Source organism: Bos indicus x Bos taurus, chromosome 4 (assembly GCF_003369695.1).
Source record: "Bos indicus x Bos taurus breed Angus x Brahman F1 hybrid chromosome 4, Bos_hybrid_MaternalHap_v2.0, whole genome shotgun sequence".
NCBI lineage: Eukaryota > Metazoa > Chordata > Mammalia > Artiodactyla > Bovidae > Bos > Bos indicus x Bos taurus.
This window is the reverse complement of record NC_040079.1, coordinates 3,071,661-3,094,236: the sequence shown is the minus strand read 5'-3', so window position 1 is coordinate 3,094,236 and position 22,576 is coordinate 3,071,661. Positions and strand designations below refer to the sequence as shown.

The 22,576-nt window shown below is 54.3% G+C and overlaps 1 protein-coding gene and 1 long non-coding RNA gene across 5 annotated transcripts in view; one reads left to right on the top strand and one right to left on the bottom strand.

Annotated features, from left to right (window-relative positions):
* The window catches only part of DPP6 (dipeptidyl peptidase like 6), a 1,064,355-nt gene that overhangs the window by 959,329 nt on the left and 82,450 nt on the right, over window positions 1-22,576 (top strand). For all 4 annotated transcript variants that reach the window (XM_027538503.1, XM_027538505.1, XM_027538502.1 and 1 more), the window contains exons 9-10: window positions 8,952-9,106; window positions 10,561-10,658. In XM_027538503.1, coding sequence (XP_027394304.1) covers window positions 8,952-9,106; window positions 10,561-10,658 — 253 coding nt within the window. The remainder of the gene's footprint in view (window positions 1-8,951; window positions 9,107-10,560; window positions 10,659-22,576) is intronic.
* Window positions 12,835-20,189, bottom strand: LOC113890966. Its single transcript, XR_003510631.1, has 2 exons — window positions 19,160-20,189; window positions 12,835-13,277 (listed from the first exon to the last, which is right to left on the bottom strand). It is a non-coding gene; the product is annotated as an uncharacterized LOC113890966 (long non-coding RNA).

Below are 22,576 nucleotides of genomic sequence, written 5' to 3'. Positions count from 1 at the left end.
TGGTGACCTACAGTGACCGCACCTGTGATGACTGTGCCCGTGGTGACTGTACCTGTGATTTCTGTACCCATGGTGACCAGGATTTCCCTCCCCTCAATCACACTGAACCCCTGAGCTATGTCTCCAGAGTCAGGATCTATTTGTACAAGTCTAAAGGCAGACTCTTGTTCTTTCAACAGTAGAACCAAGAATATTTAATAATTCGATGCAGTTGGGTATAGAAACTGTTCTGAGTGCTGTTTATAATTCACAGTTAATTAACCTTCCTCTTCGAAAAGAAGTACAAAAACTTGAGACCTAATTTCTTGATACACATTGTTTTTGATATCCATTATTTTTAAAATGTGTTTCCACTGAATTAAGAAATAATTATGCAGACTATCTCAGACTGATTAAGGTGACTGTTGCTCTGTTAGAATTTTCTTTGAAAATATGTATTATAATGAGCTTTTGTGCAGTGCATCCTACAAGAAAACATTCCTGTCATCTAATTTTAAAGCTAAAGCCAGTATATAGAAGAAATGTTACATATAATTTGAAGGCAATAATTTTGCTTTGCGATGAAAAATTCTAACTTTCAGAAGAGGACACCATCGAGTCAGCACTTTTAAGAAACCCTTCATAAATACAAACAGTTTTGGTTGTAGTGCTTGGTAGTTAAGTCACTGTCTCATTAAAATTCCAATTTCAGACTCTCAATCATTTTTAACTTCCTTGTGAATATTATTAACAAGATGATCAGCTTCAGCAAAATATCAGGAAGAAAAATAAAACTGTCTAAGAGCATTAAAAATCATTGTAGAGTTGGGTAATAACATTCTACCTCCAGTCACTATTATAGATTATTAAGTTAATATCAAAGAGTATTATGGCAAAACATTCTCTTTTAAATGGAACAGTTTTAGGAGCTGAATTTAAAACCGTTTTTGGTCATCGCCTGGGCACAGATGGCAGACTGTCTGCAGGGCTGCCTGCCTGCCTGGCAGGTGCAGTGGCACGGGGTGGGGGGAGGTCTGAGATCTGCATGAAGCCCCCACTGGCCCAGCTCATTCATCTCACCTTCAGAGGCTCAGACAAGTGTCTGAAATCTCGACTCTTTGTGACCCCATGGACTATAGCCCCCCAGGCTCCTCTGTCTGTAGGATTCTCCAGGCAAGAATACTGGAGTGGGTTCCCATTTCCTCCTTCAGGGGATCTTCCTGACCCAGAGATTGAACTCTTATCTCTTGCATCTCCGGCATCGGCAGGCAGGTTCTTTACCACTGGTGCCACCTGGGAAGCCCGATCAGTGGCTCAGACCCCTTCCAGAACCACAGGTGGGGGAGAGATGGAGCCGAAGGAGATGGAAAGCTGGCGGAGACGACGTCAACTCATCTCTCAGCGCTTCCCACAGACATGCTCTTCTCAGGGCCTCACTCTGTGATGTGGGCCGGTTATCTACACTTTTATCCTTTTAATTTCCTTAAGAGAAAGGTAAAGATAGGAACACCTACTCAAAGTGGTTGTTTGGAGGAATAAATGAACACTTACAGAAACACACACATACATGCACACGTGTACATGTACACACATGCATATATGTGTGCGTGCACATGCATACACACGCGCGTGCACACACGCATACATACACAATGCACACGCATACGTGCACATGCATGCACGTGTGCACACACGTGTGCAAATATACACACACGCAAACACGCATGAACGTCTGGCCTGTACGTTTTGATGGGAAAAAGGAAAGAAGGATGATTGACCCAGACGGGGGGTTAAGGGTCACAGTGAAGTGCTTTCTGCATCTGGGCTGCCAGACAAGGTAACCTCCACTTTCCTCTCCATTTTGCCTGGATCAGCCCTGCCTTCCTAGCTTACTATCCTCGCTGGGGTCTTGTTAATTACAAAAAAAGAGAAGTGGGAGGACTTGCATGCGGGTGGTCTGAGGGTTGTTCTGTGGCAGGCAGGGTCAGCTCTGCAGGTGCTTTACAAAATGAGCACTGGAGAAGCAGCCACCCTTCTTGCCCTGCACGTCTGGTGTGTCTGCTGAGCTTGCTGTTCCTGACGGGGCAGAGACAATCCGCCAGGACCTCTGGGAAGCCTGAGCCATTTGCTTTTTCTCTCCTCCAGTTACCAGGAGCCACAGCAAGGGTGTTCAACAGTGAGGGTTCCCCGATGGCTTAGTGGCTCTGTCCCTAGGTGCCCAGGCTTGCCAGGTGCGAGGCCGCGCCGCAGTGGCCCATGCTTGGTGGCCACATCAGTCCGGTCCGAGCTCATCTTCCCTCTGAACCGCTTCTGCTCCCTCAGTGGGTCCCTGACTGCAGCGGCCCAGGCTGACACGTGTTCCGTGATCATAATAGATGCTGTGGCAGACTTGCCAGTGCGTTTATGTATAAGAACTAACATCACTCTCACATGATATTTAAATGCAGGCTGAGATCCTGCGGTGAGAACCCCCCTTCCCTTGGCAGCCTGCCCCAAGGCTGAGGGAGACCAGACGCTTGTGTTCAGGGCACATTTTTCCTGGTCCCTGGTCGGGTTTCCCCTCTTGTGTGAGATCCTCAAGGCAGAAGCCAACCTCCCAAGCCTCTTCTGCCCCCAGAGTGTGCACCCCAGCGCCTGAGTAGCTGCTGCTCAGGGTGGTCTCCGGGGGAAGGTCCTGGGCACACAGCCGGGAATGGCGACCTCGAACAAGGGCCCATGACCGCACTCACTGATGCCAGCGCATTGGGGGCTGCAGAGCTCACCAGAGGCCGTGGGTCGTTCCAAGGCCGCCTCCAGGACCTTGCGGGTGGGTCAGGGGGAAGGTCAGGAGATGCTCAGAGAGGCCGCGAGCCCAGGAGGAAGGGCCTGAACACGTGTCCTCCCCGGGCACCTGCCGCACTCTGCGCCTCCCGCCACCTCCCGAGTGTGCCCGCTGCTGCCAGGCTGGTCCAAGCTCACCGTTTTCCAGCAGATGTGGCCTCGGCAACCCTCTGCTCATGGCTGGCGGGTACTTTGCCAGAAACTCAGGAAACAGGGTGGTGTTGGCTCTGGTGGTGGACATCCTGGAACCTGCTCAAAGGAAGCTGGTCCACATCTAAGCCAGGGCGTGGGAACAGGCTGTGGTGCAACGTCAGAACGTCTGCAAACCCATGCCCACGACTCGTCACACGTGGACCAAACTGTGTCAACATCCACCTAAATGTCAGTGCAGTCTGTGCAGGTGCTGTCGTGATGAACACACACAAATTATTTTAGAAGTCGTGTTAGCCGCTCAGTCGTGAGGCCGTCAGGAGGAGTAAGTGAGCTGTTACCTGGAAAGCGCTGAGCAGTGTCTACTGCATGTTAAATATTTGTTCGACCAAAAGATGTCCCTGAATCTGACCGGGGTTCAGCAAGGGTCCCAGGCAGAGCGGGTCCCCAGCATGTTGGGTGGAAGTTGAGGCAGCCAACTTGATCCAGGCCTAGTGGAGGCTGGAACATTGCAGGTCAGGGCCTGGGGACGCAGCCAGGCAGACAGCATCGTGTGTGTGTGTGTGTGTGAGCATGTGTGAGCACCAGTGAGGGGGGCGCTGGGTCCAGCCCAGCTTGTTCTTAGGGCTGAGGCCAGAGCGCAGCCCCCTCCTGGTCCGGTCTGGCTTGGAAGGTCCCCCCGCTGAGTTTCAGGGCAGAATTCGGCGACTCTCTCCTACATCATCCGCCCAGTGAGGAGCTGGCTCTCTGGGGGTCATGACCCAGCATAGTCATGACCTCGTGCAGATTCCTGCAGCTGCCGTAACAGAAGACAACAGCGCGGCTTTAAACCGCAGGGATTTATTGTTCCAGCTCTAGGCGCTGCAAGTCTGAAGCCGAGGTGTCTCTTCCAGCTTCTAAAGGGGCATCCTTGCTGATCCTCCGCTTGTAGACGCATCATTCCAGGCTCTGCCTCTGCCCCAGAGGGCGCCGGCCTGCTCTGACTCTCTGTCTCTTTACTTGTCCTTGGGAGGTGCCAGTCATGTTGGATTGGGGCCCCCACCCTCCTCCAGAGTGCCCCCGTCTTAATATGCATCTTACTTACATCTGCAGTGACCCTGTTTCTGAACAAGGTCACCTTGACAGGTACCAGGGGTCAGGATGTCATTATTTTTAGGGGACAGTTTCACCCACAACACACCTTTAAGTGGAACCTACTATTCTGTTCAAGATGGCATGCTCCCCGCAAATAATTTGGAAGCCTATTTCTTACGTACTGATGGACCTGTCACCTAAAAAAGTGCACAGCCTAAAAGACGCCTGGGTTGTGCTCAGTCCTGAGTCGTGCCTAACCCTCTGCCATGCCATGGACTATAGCCCACCAGGCTCCTCTGTCCATGGCATGTCCCAGGCCAGAGTACTGGAGTGCGTTTCCTCCTCCAGGGGATCTTCCCAAACCACGGATCAAACCCGCGTCTCCTGCATTGGCAGGCAGGTTCTTTCCCGCTGCACCACCAGCTGTCTCATTCAGGGACCTTACTGAGGACGACAGCCTGGGAGACAGCCTCTCAGTGGCTCCGAGGGACTGTTCCAAGGAGGGAAGGAAGAAGCCAGGATATGTAGGAGTTTTTTCTGGAAAATAATGTAATCAAGCGTCAGAAGAGTACTGTTCATCGCCAAGACCAGACCTCTCGAGATGGTGACCGTTGCGTGTCTCCCTGTGTGGACGATGAGGGAGTCTGGGCTCACTAAAGTCATTCCCAGACAGCGTCATCACTGCCTAGGGCCAGCATCCTGTCCTCCTCCACCCTGGACTCCCTCGGCCCTGCTGCTGGCTTCACAGCTGCAGCATCCTCTGTTTATTGCCATGGCGGGCGACATTGTTTGCCACAGACCACAGACATGCATCTCCAGAATGCAGGGCCTGTTTGATCAGATGTCATGTATCAACTAGCCTGTGAGTTTGTGCAGAAAAGGGATTTGTGCCCTTCCCCCATCCCACTAAACCGTGACTATTCTGCCAGGAGTGGGACCCAGGTATCTGTAACAAAAGCACACGCTATTCCCACATGCTTCCCTGAGCACCTCCTTAAGGGACTGTTGTTGCTGTTCAGTCGTTCAGTCATGTCCGACTCTTTTTGACCCCATGGACTGCAGCAGCCCGGGCTTCTCTGTCCCTCACCAACTCCTGGAGCTGCTCAAACTCATGTCCATTGAGTCACTGATGCCATCCAACCATCTCATGCTCTGTCGTCCCCTTCTCCTTTTGCCTTCAACGTCCTTCCCTCCATCTTTCCCAGCATCAGAGTCTTTTCCAGTGAGTCAGATCTTTGCATCAGGTAACCATAGGGTTGGAGCTTCAGCATCAGTCCTTCCCATGAATATTCAGGACTGATTTCCTTTAGGATTGACTGGTCCGAGAGACTCTGAAGAATCTTCTCCAGCATCACAGTTCGAAAGCACACCCAGCAAGAATTATGCAATGACCGTGGTGGCCTCTCCTTGTCCTCCATCTGAAAAACAATCTGGAAAATTGGAGAATTCCTCATCTTGGAGGGACCGGCCTTTATCACCTTGAGCCCTAAAGGGACTTTGTCCTCTTGGACCTGCCCATATTTGTGCAACCTGAGTGACAATATTCGCTTCTTTAAGATGCGGTGACAAGACCTAGGGGAGTGGGCCCAGATGAAGCTGTGAGCTGAAGCTGCATGGATGGAAATTTCTTCCTCTTCAAGTGAATGTCCAGAGATACATCCTTCTTGCTTGATTCCAAGAAGGTCCCGGAACAGGTCAGGGCAGTGAAGGAAAACTGTACCCTCTCGTTGTCACAAGTTATCTGTACTTCAGAAGGCAGTTCCTCCTGTTGTTCCAAGGCAAGGGCTCATGCAAGTAATTTAGTTGATGAACTAGTTTTTTTCCCTGCAAAACTCTGCCCATAGGCTACTTTTGGTTCATGGCATTTAAACCAACTGCATCATTAAGCTAGAAGCCTGAAGAAAACATTTGCAGAATGGGGACGTTCGTAATGAACGGGGAAATGTCACGGTTTCATCTGCCTGGTCCTTTTCCCCGTAGTTCATTATACTTAATTATCTCTTTAAGAAGCAACTAACTCACAGGAAAATAAAAACACCCAGGAACGATGTGTTTAAGAGCGTTTGGAGAGAATAAACCAAAGCTGCCCTTTGTGTATGGCCTGCCTTTGGCATGGAGGCATTTCTCTTTCGTTAGCGATCGTCTCGCTGTGGGATGTTGAGTATTTGCCAACATAGACAGCAGGCCTTGTCACTCCTGAGCACTCTGGTTTCCAAGCCGCCCTCTGACCAGCACATCTCTCCTCTGAAGCCTGTGGTCCTCTGCATCGTGTGCTCTGAGCAGTGCATTGAGCTCAGTGATGGACTCGGCATCTGCTAATGGACGGGGCAGGAATAGTGCTTCTCAGCCCAGCCTGGGGGCTCCTTTCTCCCCGATCTGGCTCTCGTCCTCGCACGTGGGACCCCCTGCCCTGTGCTGGCCAGACCGCAGCAGCAGTGTTTCCTTCGTGTCTGAAGGCAAGTTCTGGAAACGAGGTGGAGGCATGACGGACGGATGAGAAGCTAGCGGTGTGCCCTCCCACGCTCCGTGCCCCTCACCAAGCCCCGGGCCCGTCTGGGGGTGAAGTGGGGCCGGACCCCGCAGGCTGCTGATTCTGCCCCTTCTCTCGCAGGGAGTCAGTCGCTCGGGGTCAGAGAAGCCGCAGACGAGTTGCGTGTCTGCAGGTCTGTGCTGCCAGTCTGGTCCTGGGTGACGCTTCTATTTAGGCACCTTACTGGCACCCGCCACTGTTCCGCTGGTATTTTCTGGAGGAACAGGCTGTGAGCGCTGCGGTCAGGCTCAAGCCCCTGATTTCAGGTGGATGATGCTTGCCTGTCCCCACCCCCTGCCCCATGCATTCTGCTTGCTCCCGCTGACTCCCCTGTACTCCCTTGTCCCGCCCTGACGTGCTCACCTCCCCAGCCCCCAGCACTGGTGTGGTGGAGCAGGGTCTCCCACAAACCACTGCAAGTGGTGCCTGTTTTCCCCAGCAGCCCGTCTGCTGGAGTCCATCACACCAGCCAGACAAGTCAGGTGGTTCTGCAGAGAGTCATCTCTGCGTCACCTCCTCCCAAACCCACACCTGAAAGTCACTTTGCTGGCTGCTGAAGACACTGGAAAATTACAAGCCCTGGAGAGCTCGCTGGCTGCACTTTTTTTTTTTTTGCCTCAGCAGACCTTTGGGTGTTTTATCGGCTCTGGCAATGCTTCTGAGTCATTTCTTGGGGTGCCGCAAGGGCAGAGTGCCGGCAGGGTCGGGGTGTTAGAGGCAGCCGTGTGCCCCTCCACTGACAGTGGGGAGCTCATTCGGGGGCCCCCCCGGTGGATGGCAGGACAGGGGCAGAGCCCAGGACGGGGGCCCCTTAGGCATCCTTCATGGACCCGCCGCACCGCAGGCCTGGGGTGCGTCTGGTGATGGGACTCAGGCGTGCCGGGCACTTCCTGGGAGACAAGACGCTGCTGTCTGGCACTGCTCCTGAGTCACAGGAGTTGGGGTCTCTGCAGGCTGCTGGAGACCAGGAGGGAAGCCCCCAGGGTGGGGGGTCGGGGGCACAGGAAGAGTTATTTCAGGGAGGCCGGCGCTTCATGAAGGGAGTCCCTTTTAGCTCTGCTGTGGCAGGTCCAGCAGGACATTTCGGTTCCTCCCACTGAGCCCACAGGCTGGTGGAGCCCACGATGGAGGGACGGACTGCCCATTGGCCAGCCCCCCAGGGGGAGCAGGAGCTGCAGGGCCCCTAAACGGGGCTGCGGGACGCCCTTGTGGTCCCTGCAGCAGGGCCCTGACCCCCTAGCCCACCCCGTCTCCGTCCTGCAGCCGGCAGGTCCCCCGCCCCGCACCGCGCCGCGGGCTCCCCTGTGGCCCCGCCTCCAGCGCCACCTCCCTCGTCCTTATTCTCACTCTAGCCATCCCCCGGAGTCTGAGTCCCTCATTCTGCTTCCTCTGTGTGACTTCAGCTGTTTGACTGCCTTTCTGTCCCTGCGGGCTCTCAGAGCCAGTTTGTGGTCTACCCCAAATAATGACCTTGGAATGGGACTCACGCTGGGGGGTTGTAGAGCTGTGCTGACCATTATTTTAAAAACGAATCCAGGGGAATTCATTAATAAAACACACACACGGTGTCCAAGGAGGACCCCAGCCTCAGAGCTGTTTAGCCCCGAGGTGCTTCTCCAACCCCAGCGCTCTGATGAGTGGCCCCTGGGAGGTGCCCTCTCTCGGCTTGTTCAGAAGGCAAGGTGGGATCATGCTTTCCGGAACAGACGTCAGATCCTATGGGACTCCTCCCCAGTGAGCTCACTAGTTAACCCAGACTCCGTGACGAGGAGGAGTCGTGGGAGTGCCCGGTGGAGGCTGGGCCCGTCGCTGTTTCCATCTCGGTCTCCCTGGAGAGGGGGCCATTCTGGGTCTCTGCCGCAGGGAATGCGATCGCCTCCTTCCGTCAGGGTGAAGGGCCCGCCGGGCTCTGAGCATCGCCTCCCACACGGCCGTGTGCCTGGGGCCTCAGTGCGGGCCTGAGCCCTTGGAGTCCCGTGCTCATTGATTTCCTGGGATTCAAGCTCCAAACAGTTATGTCCTCACTTGGTCCTGCTGGGGGCTCCCTGCTTGAGACGAATGGATCTCCTCTCATTTTGGTTTTCTGATCCCCTTAAAGTAATAACCCACACACAGCAATAGTAAGTCAACTCAGAAAGGACCTCATAGGCTCATCGTGCTCAAATTGTGCAAAAAAAGGAGAGTGCTTTTTGGATGGTTCGCCTCTGCTCTGTCGGGCCTTGATTGACTGGGTTTGCTGTGCTGGGGTTCGGTGGTCAGCCCAGGTATGTCCAGAATGACGGTGCACCCGGGCACGGGGAGGCCTCCTCAGAGGCTGTGAGGAGGCATTCGTCCCCGGGGGGCTCCCGGGTGCCCTCCCCCGTGCCTTCACACGTCTCTGCTTTGTCTGTTTCCTTAGAGGAGATCCTGAAGACCCACATCGCCCACTGGTGGTCTCCGGACGGTACACGGCTCGCCTACGCCACCATCAATGACTCACGCGTGCCGGTCATGGAGCTGCCCACCTACACCGGCTCCGTCTACCCCACCGCAAAGCCCTACCACTACCCCAAGGTAGGCGGGAAGCCACGCCGGGACAGCCTCTGCATACGTTCATAGGCTCCCCACCCCCTCGTGGAGCCGTGGCTCTCCCCCGTGCTGCGAGCAAGGCAGTAAACAGGGGGGATTAATTGTGTCCCATTACACTGCATTAAATTCCCATCTTTGCGGAGCTGAATCTATCAGCAGGTTTACTTTTTTTTAAATGACGGAACTACCGTTAGTCATTTGTCCAAGCTTCAATCCCAACCGATATACATCACCTCCCTTGTGACTCCGTGGTGACAGAAACTCACACTGCTCACGCTGGGGCACTCTGTCCTCTAACTCCTTTAGCAGGTTCTGGGGGGTCAGAGGGTCCCCTTGGCTCTGGGCTGCTCTGCACCTGGCCGTGTGCTGACCTGTACTGTTTCGAATTGTTCCCCAGACCCGTGTGTTGCCACAAAAAGCCAGCAGAACAGCAAGGCTGCAGGTGGATGGCAGGGGGTGAGGGCAGGGAGGCACGGATGGCCACACCTGGCTTTGTTAGTAAACCGCATCGTGCCAGTGTGGGGGCAGGGCCTGCCGCCCACTCAGCTGGAGAGAGGCCGGGGCCCCGCCTGCCCCTCCGGTGACAGGGTCCCCGGGTTCCCCCCGGGGCTGCCCCAGAAGGACCCGTCCAGCCTCTGCCGACCAGCCCTGGCCCCGGCTCCCCAGCCACCGGAGGGCTCTGGGAGCTGACGCCACCTGCTGTCCAGAGATACAGGACCCTCGGCCTGCAGTTTGCAGCGAGGGGCAATGGTGCCCAAGCAAGGGTCCCAGGGTCCCAGGCCAGAGGAAGGAAGCGCCAGGTATATCAGTCAGCTCGGGCTCCATAACAAGCACCACAGACCGTGCTGCTTAAACAGCGGACGTGTGTGTCTCACGGTTCAGGAGGCTGGGAGCCAGACATTGCCTAGAAAGGGAACAGTTTCCCTGCTGAACCCTTTCATGGGAGTCCCCCCAACCTCGGAGTGATGGGATGACCTGAAACCTAGAAAACTGCAACCAACTGACTTTACCGTGAGCTCTGGGACAGGTCTGTGATTGGAATTATGACACCCCATGTGGCTCGGGACTGGAGTTTCCTGTTTTAGTAGAAAGTCAGCATGTTCTGACCAACAGAACTCAGATTGGAGCCACAAACTGCTGACCCGTCTGAGCCCTGCCCTGTGTGGGTCTGCCTTCCCCCTCACCCTGACACCCCGTCTGCAGGGGCGGAGGAGCCAGAGTCAGACCAGCAGCCTAGTCTTCTGCCCTGCCGGCCAGCGCTCGTGCAGGGAGGGGACAGAGGAGAGTGGCCTCTCCCCGTCCCCGCCCCATCTACCGACACTCCCCCTGAAGGGCTTCGTCCTCCCCACACTGAGCCTCTCATGTCTCCCAGCAGACTCAGCACCCAGGCCGGTCCAGGTGGGAGGTGGCTCTCACACCTCTCTCCCCTTTCCTCCCAGGCCGGCTGTGAAAACCCCAGCATCTCCCTGCACGTCATTGGCCTGAATGGACCCACGCACGACCTGGAGATGACGCCGCCTGATGACCCGAGGATGAGGTTTGCATCCTTCGTTCAATTACGCGACGACAATAACCGTGAGATCCATGTCTGCTTATGTGGTCTCTGTGGGCTCAGATTGCCAATTTAAACATCCAAGGAAAAGGCACATTTTGTACCGTTTTCCTGGCTGCTTTACGGCTTGGTGTTCTGAGAGAGGAACACCTGTCAAAGCCGCTGTGATGTCTTACCTCACGTCAGGCTCAGATCCTGCCCCCCAGAGGCTGGGCTTCAGGGGGGCAGAGGGGATGGTCAACCACACGTGTCCAGTGGGGGCACCTGGCCTGCACGTGGAGGACTTTGGGGTTCACCCTTCAGATGAACAGATGCACCTTTCCAAGACGTCCAGGTAATTGGACCTACTGTGCATGGGACCCCATTTTCAGAGCCTCACTTTAGAGCAGGGGTCCCCAGCCCCCAGGCCACAGAGCCGTCCTGTTCCTGTTAGGAACCGGGATGCACCATGGGAGGTGAGTGGCGGGCAATTGGGAGAACCTCTGTCTACGCTTACAGCCACACACCATCACAGCACCACCCGAGCTCTGCCTCCCCAGTGAACTCAGTAAATGTAATGGCCTTGAATCATTCCAAAACCATCCCTGCACTCCGTCCATGGAAAACCTGTCTACTGCGACACTGGCCCTGGTGCCAAAAAAGGTCGGGGAGCGCCGCATTGGAGCATGGCTGCCCTTTACCAGGCCTGGGGACCAAGCGGGAAGTCATGCTCCAGCGAAGCCAAAGCTCCCAGGTGGCATAACAACCATGCAGTTGGTGGGACATATTGACAACGGCATCCATCCTGTTGTTAGTAACGACTGGCTCAGATGGATTTTACATTCCAATCAAGAAAGCTGAGTAGAGTCTGACTGAAGGGGTCTGGATTTCAGTTTCATCTTGTCCCAGAGTCCAAGTGGCCTGGGGACTGGTTATACTTCTGGAGTTTACTAATAGCGATGTTAAACCCCACTCTGTTGAGAGTATTGATGGGAGACCCAGAAAGGGAAGGGGATTGGGCTGGCCCCAGCTTCTACTCACTCATCGATGCTGCAGGCCTGTCCACGGGCCCAGTTAAGCTGAGAATGATCCATCCGGAGGCTCAGCAAATACCCAGCCCACATTTTGCCATAACGGTAGCCTGGGTCCTCCCTATTCACTTACAGAGTTCTGCATTACTAGTAGCCCCTGGCAGCTTCCAGAAGGGCGGGTGCAGTGGCCTCAGCCACTCTGGCTCCTGCGCAGGCCCAGCTCAGGGCTGGACACACGGACGCTTGGAGCTGCTGGTCCGTAACGATGTGGGCGTCTCCCGTGGAGGCTTCATTGCTGTCCCTGGTAGAACCCATCTGCCCACGGCCACTGCAGGACACACTGAGGTTCTTTCGGCTCTCCCATCTCTAGGCGTGTGTAAAATCACTGGTCCTCAGGAGCACAGACCCAGCCCAGGGCTCCCCTCTGCCTGTCCCTCCCAGCTGTCTGTCCATCCCAGCCCTGGAGTGGCCACCCTACTCATGCAGCGGGTCCCAAGGCCTCAGTCTCGGACGGCCCCTCCTGGGAGATCGGGCCCTCAGTGTGTCCCAGAGTGGAATCAACCTGGGCGATGCTATTCTTGACAGGACCCACTCCGGTATTCTTGCCTGGAGAAGCCTCTGGACAGAGGAGCCTGGCGGGCTACAGTCCATGGGGTCGCAGAGAGTCGGGCACGACTGAAGCGGCTTAGCGTGCGCGCATGCGTTCTTGCCGGGATAGGAGAAACACTGCAATCATTGCTTCGTCTTCTCTCCCGAGATCCGTGTGCTTTGCTGTCTTCCTGCAGTGCCATCCCTGTCAGGCCGCCTGGGGCCTGGTCCACCACTCTCTCTGAATTAATATGGAAAGTCACCTGGAAAATTTAAGCCATCTGTTTGAGTTAATTGAAAATCTCGTTTAGTCCATTTGGTGATGCTGTTTCTGCAGGCTTGATTAGCTTCAAGGACAGTGAAAAATTAGCCTCCATCAGGGCTGCCGGGATGCGGGCCTCGGGGCCTCTGCTCTGCAGCTTCCCGAGCTCAACACGGCGATGCTTTCCCAGTGCCCTGTAACCTGCGGTGTGTTCATGTCGTGCTTTCTCGTCTCCTTCCCCATCACAGTCTTGGGATTTTTCAAAGTGAGCGCGGATCTGTCAGAAATCACGCAGTAAATGTGAGCAGCCGTTTAGCAAGCATTTATTATTTGCGTCCATTAGGCTGAGAATTTAGCGTGAATAAAATATGGAGGTTATTATGCAGAGGAGGGATTGGCCTTGAAGGAAGCATTAGAAGCAAGTGAGGACTGCAGGCGTGAGAGGGGCTGTGTGAGAGCAGGGCCTGGACGAGGCGCCCCCCGCCGCCCCCCGCCAGGTCTGAGGCTTTCTCTCCCCGGCATTCAGCGCCTGAGGACCCTTTGCGGTGGGGGCTGCCTTCTGCATCACAGAGACTTCAGGCATATCCCCGCCCCTCCCCACTGGATGCCAGCATGACCATTGAAGACGCCCCAGGACAAGACTGAGAACCACTGGTTCCGAGTGAAGGTTCACATGCTGCCGCCCGGGTCCAGATCCCGGTTCCGAGCTCCGGGGCGAGTTCCTGCTTTGTTCCGGTTCCTCATCTGCAAGACGGGGATGCATGTTAAGAATCGAGGGTTCATTCCTGTGGGTGTCGTGAGGACCAGACAGAGCACACAGCACAGGCGGCTCTCCCATCTCGTGCCGGAGTCCTGCCTGCTGGCCACTGGCCCTCCGCCCTGCCCTCAGAACTTCAGGGCCATTTCTGACTGCCGGTCCAACATCTCCCCTTCAACTGGTCAGGTTGTGATTCTCAGAGAAGGTAAACGAGCAGGTGTCAGAGGTTTTATTTAACTCACTAATTAACCAGTGGGGCATTAGAACCAGTCCAGAGACAGTTGAGAAGCTCGGTGTGTGTGGACAGTCTGACAAGAAATATAAGGTCAAGCTTGAGGGTTACAGATCCCCCAGGGCCCTGACTGTAACCTTGGGGCTCTCTGACCCACCAGACAGAAATCCATGTGAGATGTCCACCCCAGCAGGGCTGCCCAGGCCATCACAAGGCAAGCCGGGCATTGCACAGGAAGATACTCAGCGGCCTCACTTGCTCTTTGCAGGTCTCAGATAAATCCTCTATCTCTAAATGATATCCGAAACTGGGCTTTCCTGGGGGCCCAGAAGTGAAGAATCTATCTGCCAATGGAGGAGATGCAGATTCGATCCCTGGGTCAGGAAGATCCCCTGGAGGAGGGCATGGCAACCCACTCCAGTATTCTTGCCTGGAGAATCCCCATGGACAGAGGAGCCTGGTGGGGTACAGTCCAGGGGGTCACAAAGAGTCAGACACGACTGAAATGACTAACCATGCACACACGTGTGAAGCTGAAGCTCCAGTTCTGGGCTGGGCCCGGCACATGGTGTGAGCTGGGTTTGCTGAATGGGCAAATTAAGTTTAAAATTAGCCAGTAAAGTCCTGTTTCAATAGGATCCTTGTAGATACGGATTTCTTTGGTTGTCCTGGAAGCAAAACTTGACAGATACTTGGCCCTTGCTGACGTTCTGCCTTCTCAGTACAGGACGCTGTAGAGACCACCATTTACCCGTCCTGGGCTTGCAGCTGGGACCCTCACAGCAAGACAGATTAACAAGAGGGAAGCACAGTTTATTCACACGTGCCCTGCACACAGCGTGGGAAAACATCTCAACCCGAAGCCGCTCAAAGCATCGACTCACAGTGCAGCTTTTACAGCATCGTCCACCAGGAGCAGTAAACTCGTAGAGTTACCAGGACCAGGAAGCAGGTTCAGGGTTCCCAGGGCAGCAGCTGCAGGTGGTACATAAACCAGAGGGCCCCGTGGGGAAGATGGGCCCTCAGGCTCCCCGGTGCATCTCTGGGCCAGTGAGAGTCTGCCTCCGGGAAGAGGAAACTATTTCCTGCCTTGAGGCAGAAGCAGGGGGGCTTTGCTGAGTTTGCTCCCTCCTAATTGCCTTCAGCTCAAAATAATTGTCAAAAAGGCATATTTTGGGGTGACTTAGTCTGGTTTCTTTCAACACTAGAGGCACTAAATCTAAAGAAGGTAAAAGGAAGACACTTACTTTGTGGAGGGATGGAAAAAGGAAGGGAACCTACGTAATGCCCTCAACAATCTAGGCAAGGATAGTCAGAAGTTAAGTACCGCAAGATAGGCATCAGTTCTGTTCAGAATTTTGCTACAAGACTGGGAAATCAGGGGAGGAAGAGGGGTGGAAACAGGCAGGATTTGGCCACTTGGGGACACAAAAGAGATCATCTGGACCAGGAGGAACGTGCAGGTCGGCTCCTGGGTCGGGTGTGGCCCAGTCTGGTTGCGTGTTAGTTCCACACTTGTCCTTCCCTCTGCCCTTCTCTCAGGAGCCAGGGTGTATGTCTCACAGATGTGGCTGGGTCCCCTGGGGCCTCACACAGCCCCGCCATGAGTGCCCCTCTGCTGTTCCACAGAGGCAGGGCCGAGAACCCAGAGGTTACGGACAGGGTCTGCAGCTTCCCTGGTGGTGCTAGTGGTAAAGAATCCGCCTGCCCATGCAGGAGACGCGGGTTCCATCCCTGGGTTGGGGATCCCCTGGAGAAGGAAATGGTACCCACTGCAGGATTCTTGTCTGGAGGATCCCATGGGCAGAGGAGCCTGGCGGGCTGCAGCCCATGGGGTCACAAAGAGTCGACAGCTGACTCCACACAAAGCCTGAAATGTGCCCTGGGACTCAAGCCAGGCAGGACCACCCGTCCCTCCACGCAGCCTCCACAGGGAGATGCGGAGAGCCCAGAAAGGCCAGGGGCCACTTCCTGCAGACGGGTCAGGGCCCTTCAAGGGGAGGAAGCAAACGTTTCCCATGTCAGCTGTCTCCCCTTCATCCCGCGCACTCCCCACCCTCTGCTGTGGCTCCTCAGCCAGCCCCACTCCCCTGCAGGGTTCTGGGGGGGCTGACTTCCGGGCTCCCCAGTCCTTGCCCTGGCAAAACCTACTGCCTTCCGCATGTGCCAGGCACTCTGCTGGGCCCATGACGGCCCCTCCATCAGGTGACGGGGTCCAGGCGCCACGGCAGCTCCAATTCAGTAGCCGCGTGCAGGGTGGCGGCCAGGGGAACAGGTGATGAGTGCCGCGGAGGGCGAGGTAGCCCTGCGCTCACAGCCAGAGCAGAGCCAGGGCCTCCATGGGAAAGGGTTCCCCACAGAGAACCGGGAATGGGGGTGGGCACGGGGCCCAGGGATGGGGCGCGCCCTTGTTACTCAGGGCACAGTGATCCCTCCTCTCCAGGAAGTGCACCTGTGGCAGGGCCCGCGGTTTCTGCAATTTCACAGGGAAGCCCGGCTGCGCTGATGAAGCAAGCGCAGCTGCCTTTTGCTGGTTTCCTTGCGGGTCCGTTGAGCTGGGTGTTGAATGAAGACGTACCAGAGCCCCGACAGGGTCATTTTGAACTGGCGTCGGACTGCGCTGGTGTGTGTGTGTGTTTGTCTCCTCCTGCAAACACTCCGTCAGATGCCATCCAGCCGGTGGCCAGGGTGCCCGTCCTGCGTCTGGTGGCCGCGGGGCTGATCACAGAGCCTGAGAAGGGAGGCTAGTGCCCGGTGCCCGATGGTCCTGGGCCAGGCGGGCTCTCCCCGCCCCCCACCTCTCGCTTCTGTTGTTTCTCCTCCGTTTATTCACCTTACGGTCCAGCACCAAGACCTAGATGTGCCTGGCGCGGGGCTAGCCATCGTCGGTCAAGGGCAGGAGCTCTCGTTTACCTGTCCTTGTCCGTTTCACTCTCTGCCCCCTGCCCGGCCCCACCCCTTAGGCCTTTAAAACGCCGAAAATGTGCTGTGAGCAGCCTCTCCCCGGTCGACGCTGGTTAAACGTACGGCGGTGTGCGTGCTTGCCTTACGTACATGGCGCTGGGATATGGATACAGACGCGCAGGTGCAGACGTGTGTTGCCTGCGTGGGCTCCTGCCGCCTCTTTTTCCTCTCGGGACTCTGTAAAGACCTAGCACACGGGTGTGTGTGCGGCTCACTGCTTCCAGCTGTGCACGTTCCCGGAGGCTGGCACTCTCAGGGCACCCCCGCCCCTCACCTGCTGCCTCCAGGCTCCTCCTGCACCCTCTCCACCCGTGATGCGCCCCCTTCCAACCTCGAGAGGAAATGCCGCGTCCTTCTGCCGGGTCAGTAAGAAGTGTGGGCTCCCTGGGAGACTGGCACACTGGATCCAGAGCAAGCCTTTATAAGGATCAGAGGTCATCAGAGCAACGGAAACATCACAGAAAAACAGGGCCTTTGTTCCTGAGGACCTGAGCACCACCCCCATCAACAGTTAACCGCCACCTCCTCCCTGGTGGCTCAGCTGGTAAAGAATCCGCCTGCAATGCGGGAGACCTGGGTTCGATCCCTGGGTTGGGAAGATCTCCTGGAGAAGGGAAAGGCCACCCACTCCAGTATTCTGGCCTGGAGAATTCCAGGGACTGCATCGTCCATGGGGTCCCAAAGAGTGGGACACAACTGAGCGACTTTCACTTTCATTTTTCTTTCTATTTTCACCCCCACCCCCACCATCAACACCCCCAGCAGGACCTCTGCCTCTGCCTCATCATCACCACCTCGATCTCCTCCACCAACACCTGCAGTTTCACCACCGACATCACCACCACCTGACTTGCCGGTTGTTGCTTTTTACTTAGGGGTAGAAGCGAGGCTCCAACACAAGATTCCTGACACCTGACCGCCGCGCGTGTCCTTGTTCCAGAGCTCTCGCATCTGCCGTGTTCCACTTGGTGCCTGCCCTCTCAGGTGGCCCACACAGGACCATTTCTGTAACTCTCCCCTTCCTGGTTTTTTCCAGTGGGGGTGTGGCCTGGGTTTGGGGGGTTTTAAACCTCCTCAGGTGATTCGGAAGTGTGAGCAAGGCAGGAAGGCCCTTCTTGAGACCTGGAAAGGAAGGTCCGTGTCATTTTCTTTATTTTTTTTAGTAATTTCGTTTGTCTATTTTGGCCGTGCTGGGTCTTCATTGCTGCACAGGCTTTCTCCACTTGTCACGAGTTGTAACGCACAGGCTTCTCATCGTGCTGGCTTCTCTTGTTGCAGAGCATGGGCTCTAGGCACAGGGGCTTTGGGAGTTGCAGCATGTCAGCTCAGCAGTTGCGGTTCCCAGGCTCTGGAGCACAGGCTCAGGAATCGTAGTACCCGAGCTTAGTTGCTCCGAGGCACGGGGGATCTTCCCAGACCTGGGGTTGAACTTGCGCCCCCTGCATTGCAAGTGGATTCTTTACCGCTGAGCTATCAGGAAAGCCCTGTGTCATTTTCAAATCAAAGATGCTGCCCCCCACCTCCATCCCTGAACCTGCCATCTGACTAACATATTTCTAATCTTCTTTCTTTATATGAATGACTGTGGGAAGATACGTGTTTCATCTGAATTTGATTTCCAACTTTATTCGAAGGTGTTTGGGGGATGAATTAGAAATGCCCAATGCTGTCTAATGCCCGCAGAGTGAGACCTCGCTCCGTTTACCTCATGTATTAAGTAGTGAACTGGCCACCAAAACATTCACATGACCTCATCTCAGGGAGCCGTTCAAGGGGCTTGGCGCAGCCAGACAGCCGTTGCGTTTGTGGTATCAGATCGGGGTGTGGTTTTGTTATCCATGAGGGCAAGAAGCTCTGCATGGTGACTGCAGAAATATGGAAGGTCCAGTCTGGAGAAATGCTGCTTCTTTATTCTACTGATGCTTTGGAAAGGGGGTTCTCAACGTTACTGCTGATCACAGGTTTCCAGATTCTCATCCATCAACATGCCTCATGCTTTAGAATCCTGGGAATCTGGTCGTGGATGCCAGAAAGATAAACTTCTGGTGAAGAACACATGTTCTCCATGGTTGTGGTTTGTGTTTAAAGGGAAGCGAAATCATTCTGAAGACCCTGTCCCTAGATATGCAGGGACTGAGTCGTGTTTGGCAGACTTAGAGCAGGAGAATAGCCCATGCTTTCCTCCTCATCTTAGCAGCCAGCCCTGCAGTGCGGCCAACACCTCAGATGGAAAGGAAAGGTCATGTGGTCTCTTCCTATGTTGAAAGCGAAATTCTGGGGCCTCCCTGGGGGCTTTGTGGTAAAGAATCCACCTGCCAGTGCAGGGGATACAGGTTCGATGGCTGGTCCGGGAAGATCCCACTCCCACGTGCCGGGGAGCATCAGAGCCTGCGTATGAGAGCCACAAGTGTGGAGCCTGTGTCCTAGAGCCTGCAGGTCACAGCTGTGAGTGTGTGTGCCGCAGCTCCTGAGGTCCCTAGAGCCCGTGCTCTGCACCAAGAGAAGACGCTGCAGCGAGAAGCCCGTGTATCAGCTAAAGAGTAGCTGCCACGCGCGACAGCTGAAGAAAGCCGTGCAGCAGCCAAGACTCAGCACAGACAAAACAAATAAGTAGGCTTGTTAAAGAAAGGAAGTGAAATCATGGACGCTACATCAGATAGCAACTTATCTTACCGTCACATCCTCCTTATTCTGCCTGCAGAGATTTTTGTGCAATTAAGAGGCTGCTCCCAGGGTCAGGTGTGGAGCCATATACTTGATCACAGCAGCATTTGTCATTTGATGTCGTTTCCGTTTGTTCAGTGATGCTTTCTGTTACCATCTTCCTTGTTTTAAAACTGTCCTCTCAAAGGATTTTTCGCTCCAGCCTCACGCAGGGGCCGACCCTCCCTGGAAACGCCAGCATCAGTCGCAGGCCCTTGATTTCGCTGGATCAGCAGGCCTTTCGCCCCCCTGGCCTTCGCTGCCGCGTGACTGTCAGAACCTCTGCCAGAACTCGGAATACCGAGAAGCGACACGGCACATTAGTCCCTGCACGGGAGACGCTGCTCTATTAATATTTGACGGGAAACAAATGGGCTAATAAAAAATTCATACACTGCTCGGCAGGAGGGGTCGCTGTGTTCTGACTTGAAGGCCCGTCTGGCTGGAGATTCGTGAGGAGGCTGTGGAATTTTCTCGGCCAAGCTGTGCTGTTTCAGCAACTGCGGCTCCCACATGGCTCCTCCTATCAGGGCAGTCCTCACCCCGTACTGAAATTTGGGGGTTCTCTGTCTCCCCACAAACAGGGAGCTCCCCTACAACCAGGCTTTGGGCCTCTGCCTGCCAGCATCTGGACCCGTGTCCACGCTGAGCCCTAAGTAAATGCTCTTTGAATGAATGACAGTATTTATGGGCAGATAAAGTGCTTTAGAATAAAGAAAATCAGTGGCATTTCTTCCAAGAACCTTTGCATCCTGTTAATCATTTCGTTTCACGTTCTTTTTAAAACACAATTTGTCCAGCCCTCGAAGCATGATTTTCTATCTTCTGTGATTATCAAAATGCTTCTGTGTCTCACTGCATCTCGACATTGGATCAACTCTGGTGTCTCTCACAGCCCAGCTCCATCTCACGTTCTTAGATTCAGTTCGGCTCAGTTCAGTCGTTCAGTCGTGTCCAACTATTTGCAGCCCCATGGACTGCAGCATGTCAGGCCTCCCTGTCCATCCCCAACTCCGGAGCTTGCTCAAACTCATGTCCATTGACTCAGTGATGCCATGCAACCATCTCATCCTCTGTCATCCCCTTCTCCTCCCACCTTCAGTCTTTCCCAACATCAAGGTCTTTTCCAGTGAGTCAGTTCTTCCCATCAGGTGGCCAAAGTATTGGAGTTTCAGCTTCAGCATCAGTCCTTCCAATGAATATTCAGGACTGATTTCCTTTAGGATGGACTGGTTGGATCTCCTTGCAGTCCAAGGGACTCTCAGGAGTCTTCTCCAACCACAGTTCAAAAGCATCAATTCTTCGGTGCTCAGCTTTCTTTATGGTCCAACTCTCACATCCATACAAGACCACTGGAAAAACCATAGCCTTGACTAGATGGACCTTTGTTGGCAAAGTAATGTCTCTGCTTTTGAATATGCTGTCTAGGTTTGTCATAACCTTTCTTCCAAGAAGCAAGTGTCTTTTAATTTCATGGCTGCAGTCACCATCTGCAGTGATTTTGGAGCCCCCCAGAATAAAGTCTGCCACTGTTTCCATTGTTTCCCCATCTATTTGCCATGTAGTGATGGGACCAGACGCCATGATGTTAGTTTTCTGAATGTTGAGTTTTAAGCCAACTTTTTCACTCTCCTCTTTCACTTTCATCAAGAGGCTCTTTAGTTCTTCTTTGCTTTCTGCCATAAGGGTGATGTCATCTGCATATCTGAGGTTATTCATATGTCTCCCAGCAATCTTGATTCTAGCTTATGCTTCATCCAGCCCAGCGTTTCTCATGATGTACTCTGCATATAAGTTAAATAAGCAGGGTGACAATATACAGCCTTGGTGTACTCCTTTCCTGATTTGGAAGAAGTCTGTTGTCCAATGTCCAGTTCTAACTGTTGCTTCCTGACCTGCATACAGGTTTCTCAAGAGGCAGGTCAGGTGGTCTGGTATTCCCATCTCTTTAAGAATTTTCCACAGTTCAAATGCTATTTTTTCCTCTCCTTTAACTGTGACCAGGTTTCTCTTTATTCTTTAGAACCTTATCTGCTTACCAGTTCACTTATTAACTCAGAGAACGTCTAGGGAGAGCAGAAATGGAGGCAGAGACGATCATATGGAACACGGCTGTGTCACCAGATGGTCTGCCCACCAGAATCGCTTGGCTCACTTAGTTTGGTGGTTCCCCAACTGGGGCACCAGTTAGACCAGTTAGGTGCCTCAGCCACGCCCAGGGTCTCAGATTCAGTTTGTTTCCACCACTTCCCAGGTGCTGCTGGTCTGGCGGCCCCCACCTGAGGACCACTGACTCTGGTCATTAAATGTAGGGGGCAGAGACTGTTTCTCCTCCAGGGCCCAGGGCAGCAGTTCCGCTCTGGTCACCTCTCTCTGGACAGGCCCCGCCTCCCCGAGCGCAGGTGGCAACGCGGGTGCCTGCTGCCCAGGTGTGCCCAGGCCACCCTCGGGGCCCAGGAGACGGCCCCCATCTCCACCCACACCCCCGCTCCTTGCAGGTGGCAGTGTGTGCGTGTGCACGCTCAGTCATGCCCGACTCTGTGCGGCCCCACGGACTGAATCCAGCCAGGCTCCTCCGTCCATGGGGTTCTCCAGGCAAGAACACCGGAGCGGGTTGCCATTTCCTCCTCCAGGGGATCTTCCTGACCCAGCGACTGAACCTGCATTTCTTGTGTCTCCTGCACTGGCGTGTGTGCTAAGTCAACTTCAGTCGTGTCCGACTCTTTGCGACCCCATGGACTGTACCCGCCAGGCTCCTCTGTCCATGGGGTTCTCCAGGCAAGAATACCAGAGTGGGTTGCCATTTCCTCCTCCCGACCCAGGGATCCCGACCCAGGGATCAAACCTGCGACTCTTGCATCTCCTGCATTGGCAGGCAGATTCTTTACCACTGATCCACCTGGAAGCCCGTGTGTGTGTGTGTGAGTAGGTGAATATATATGTGTGAAAGTGAAAGTCACTCAGTTGTGTCCAACTCTTTACGATCCTTTGGACTATACAGTCCATGGAATTCTCCAGGCCAGAATACTGGAAGGGGTAGCCTTTCCTTTCCCCAGGGGATCTTCCCGACCCAGGAATCAAACCAGTGTCTCCTGCATTGCAAGCAGATTCTTTACCAACTGAGCTATCAGGGAAGCCCTATATATATATTTATATATGTATATATGCATTTTATTTTCTCTACTGGTTACCTTTATAAACTGAAACAGTACTCTTACAAGTTTCTCTTGTATCACATAAACTACAGGCAAGAATTTTAACAACCCACTTGGTAAAATGGATCTCAAAGTCCTGCCCTTTCCTACAGGTCCATTCTCTGCCCTTCCCACCTAGAAAATTCTTTTTAATATTTTTATATCCCTGAAGTTGATGCCATTTCTGTTCTTC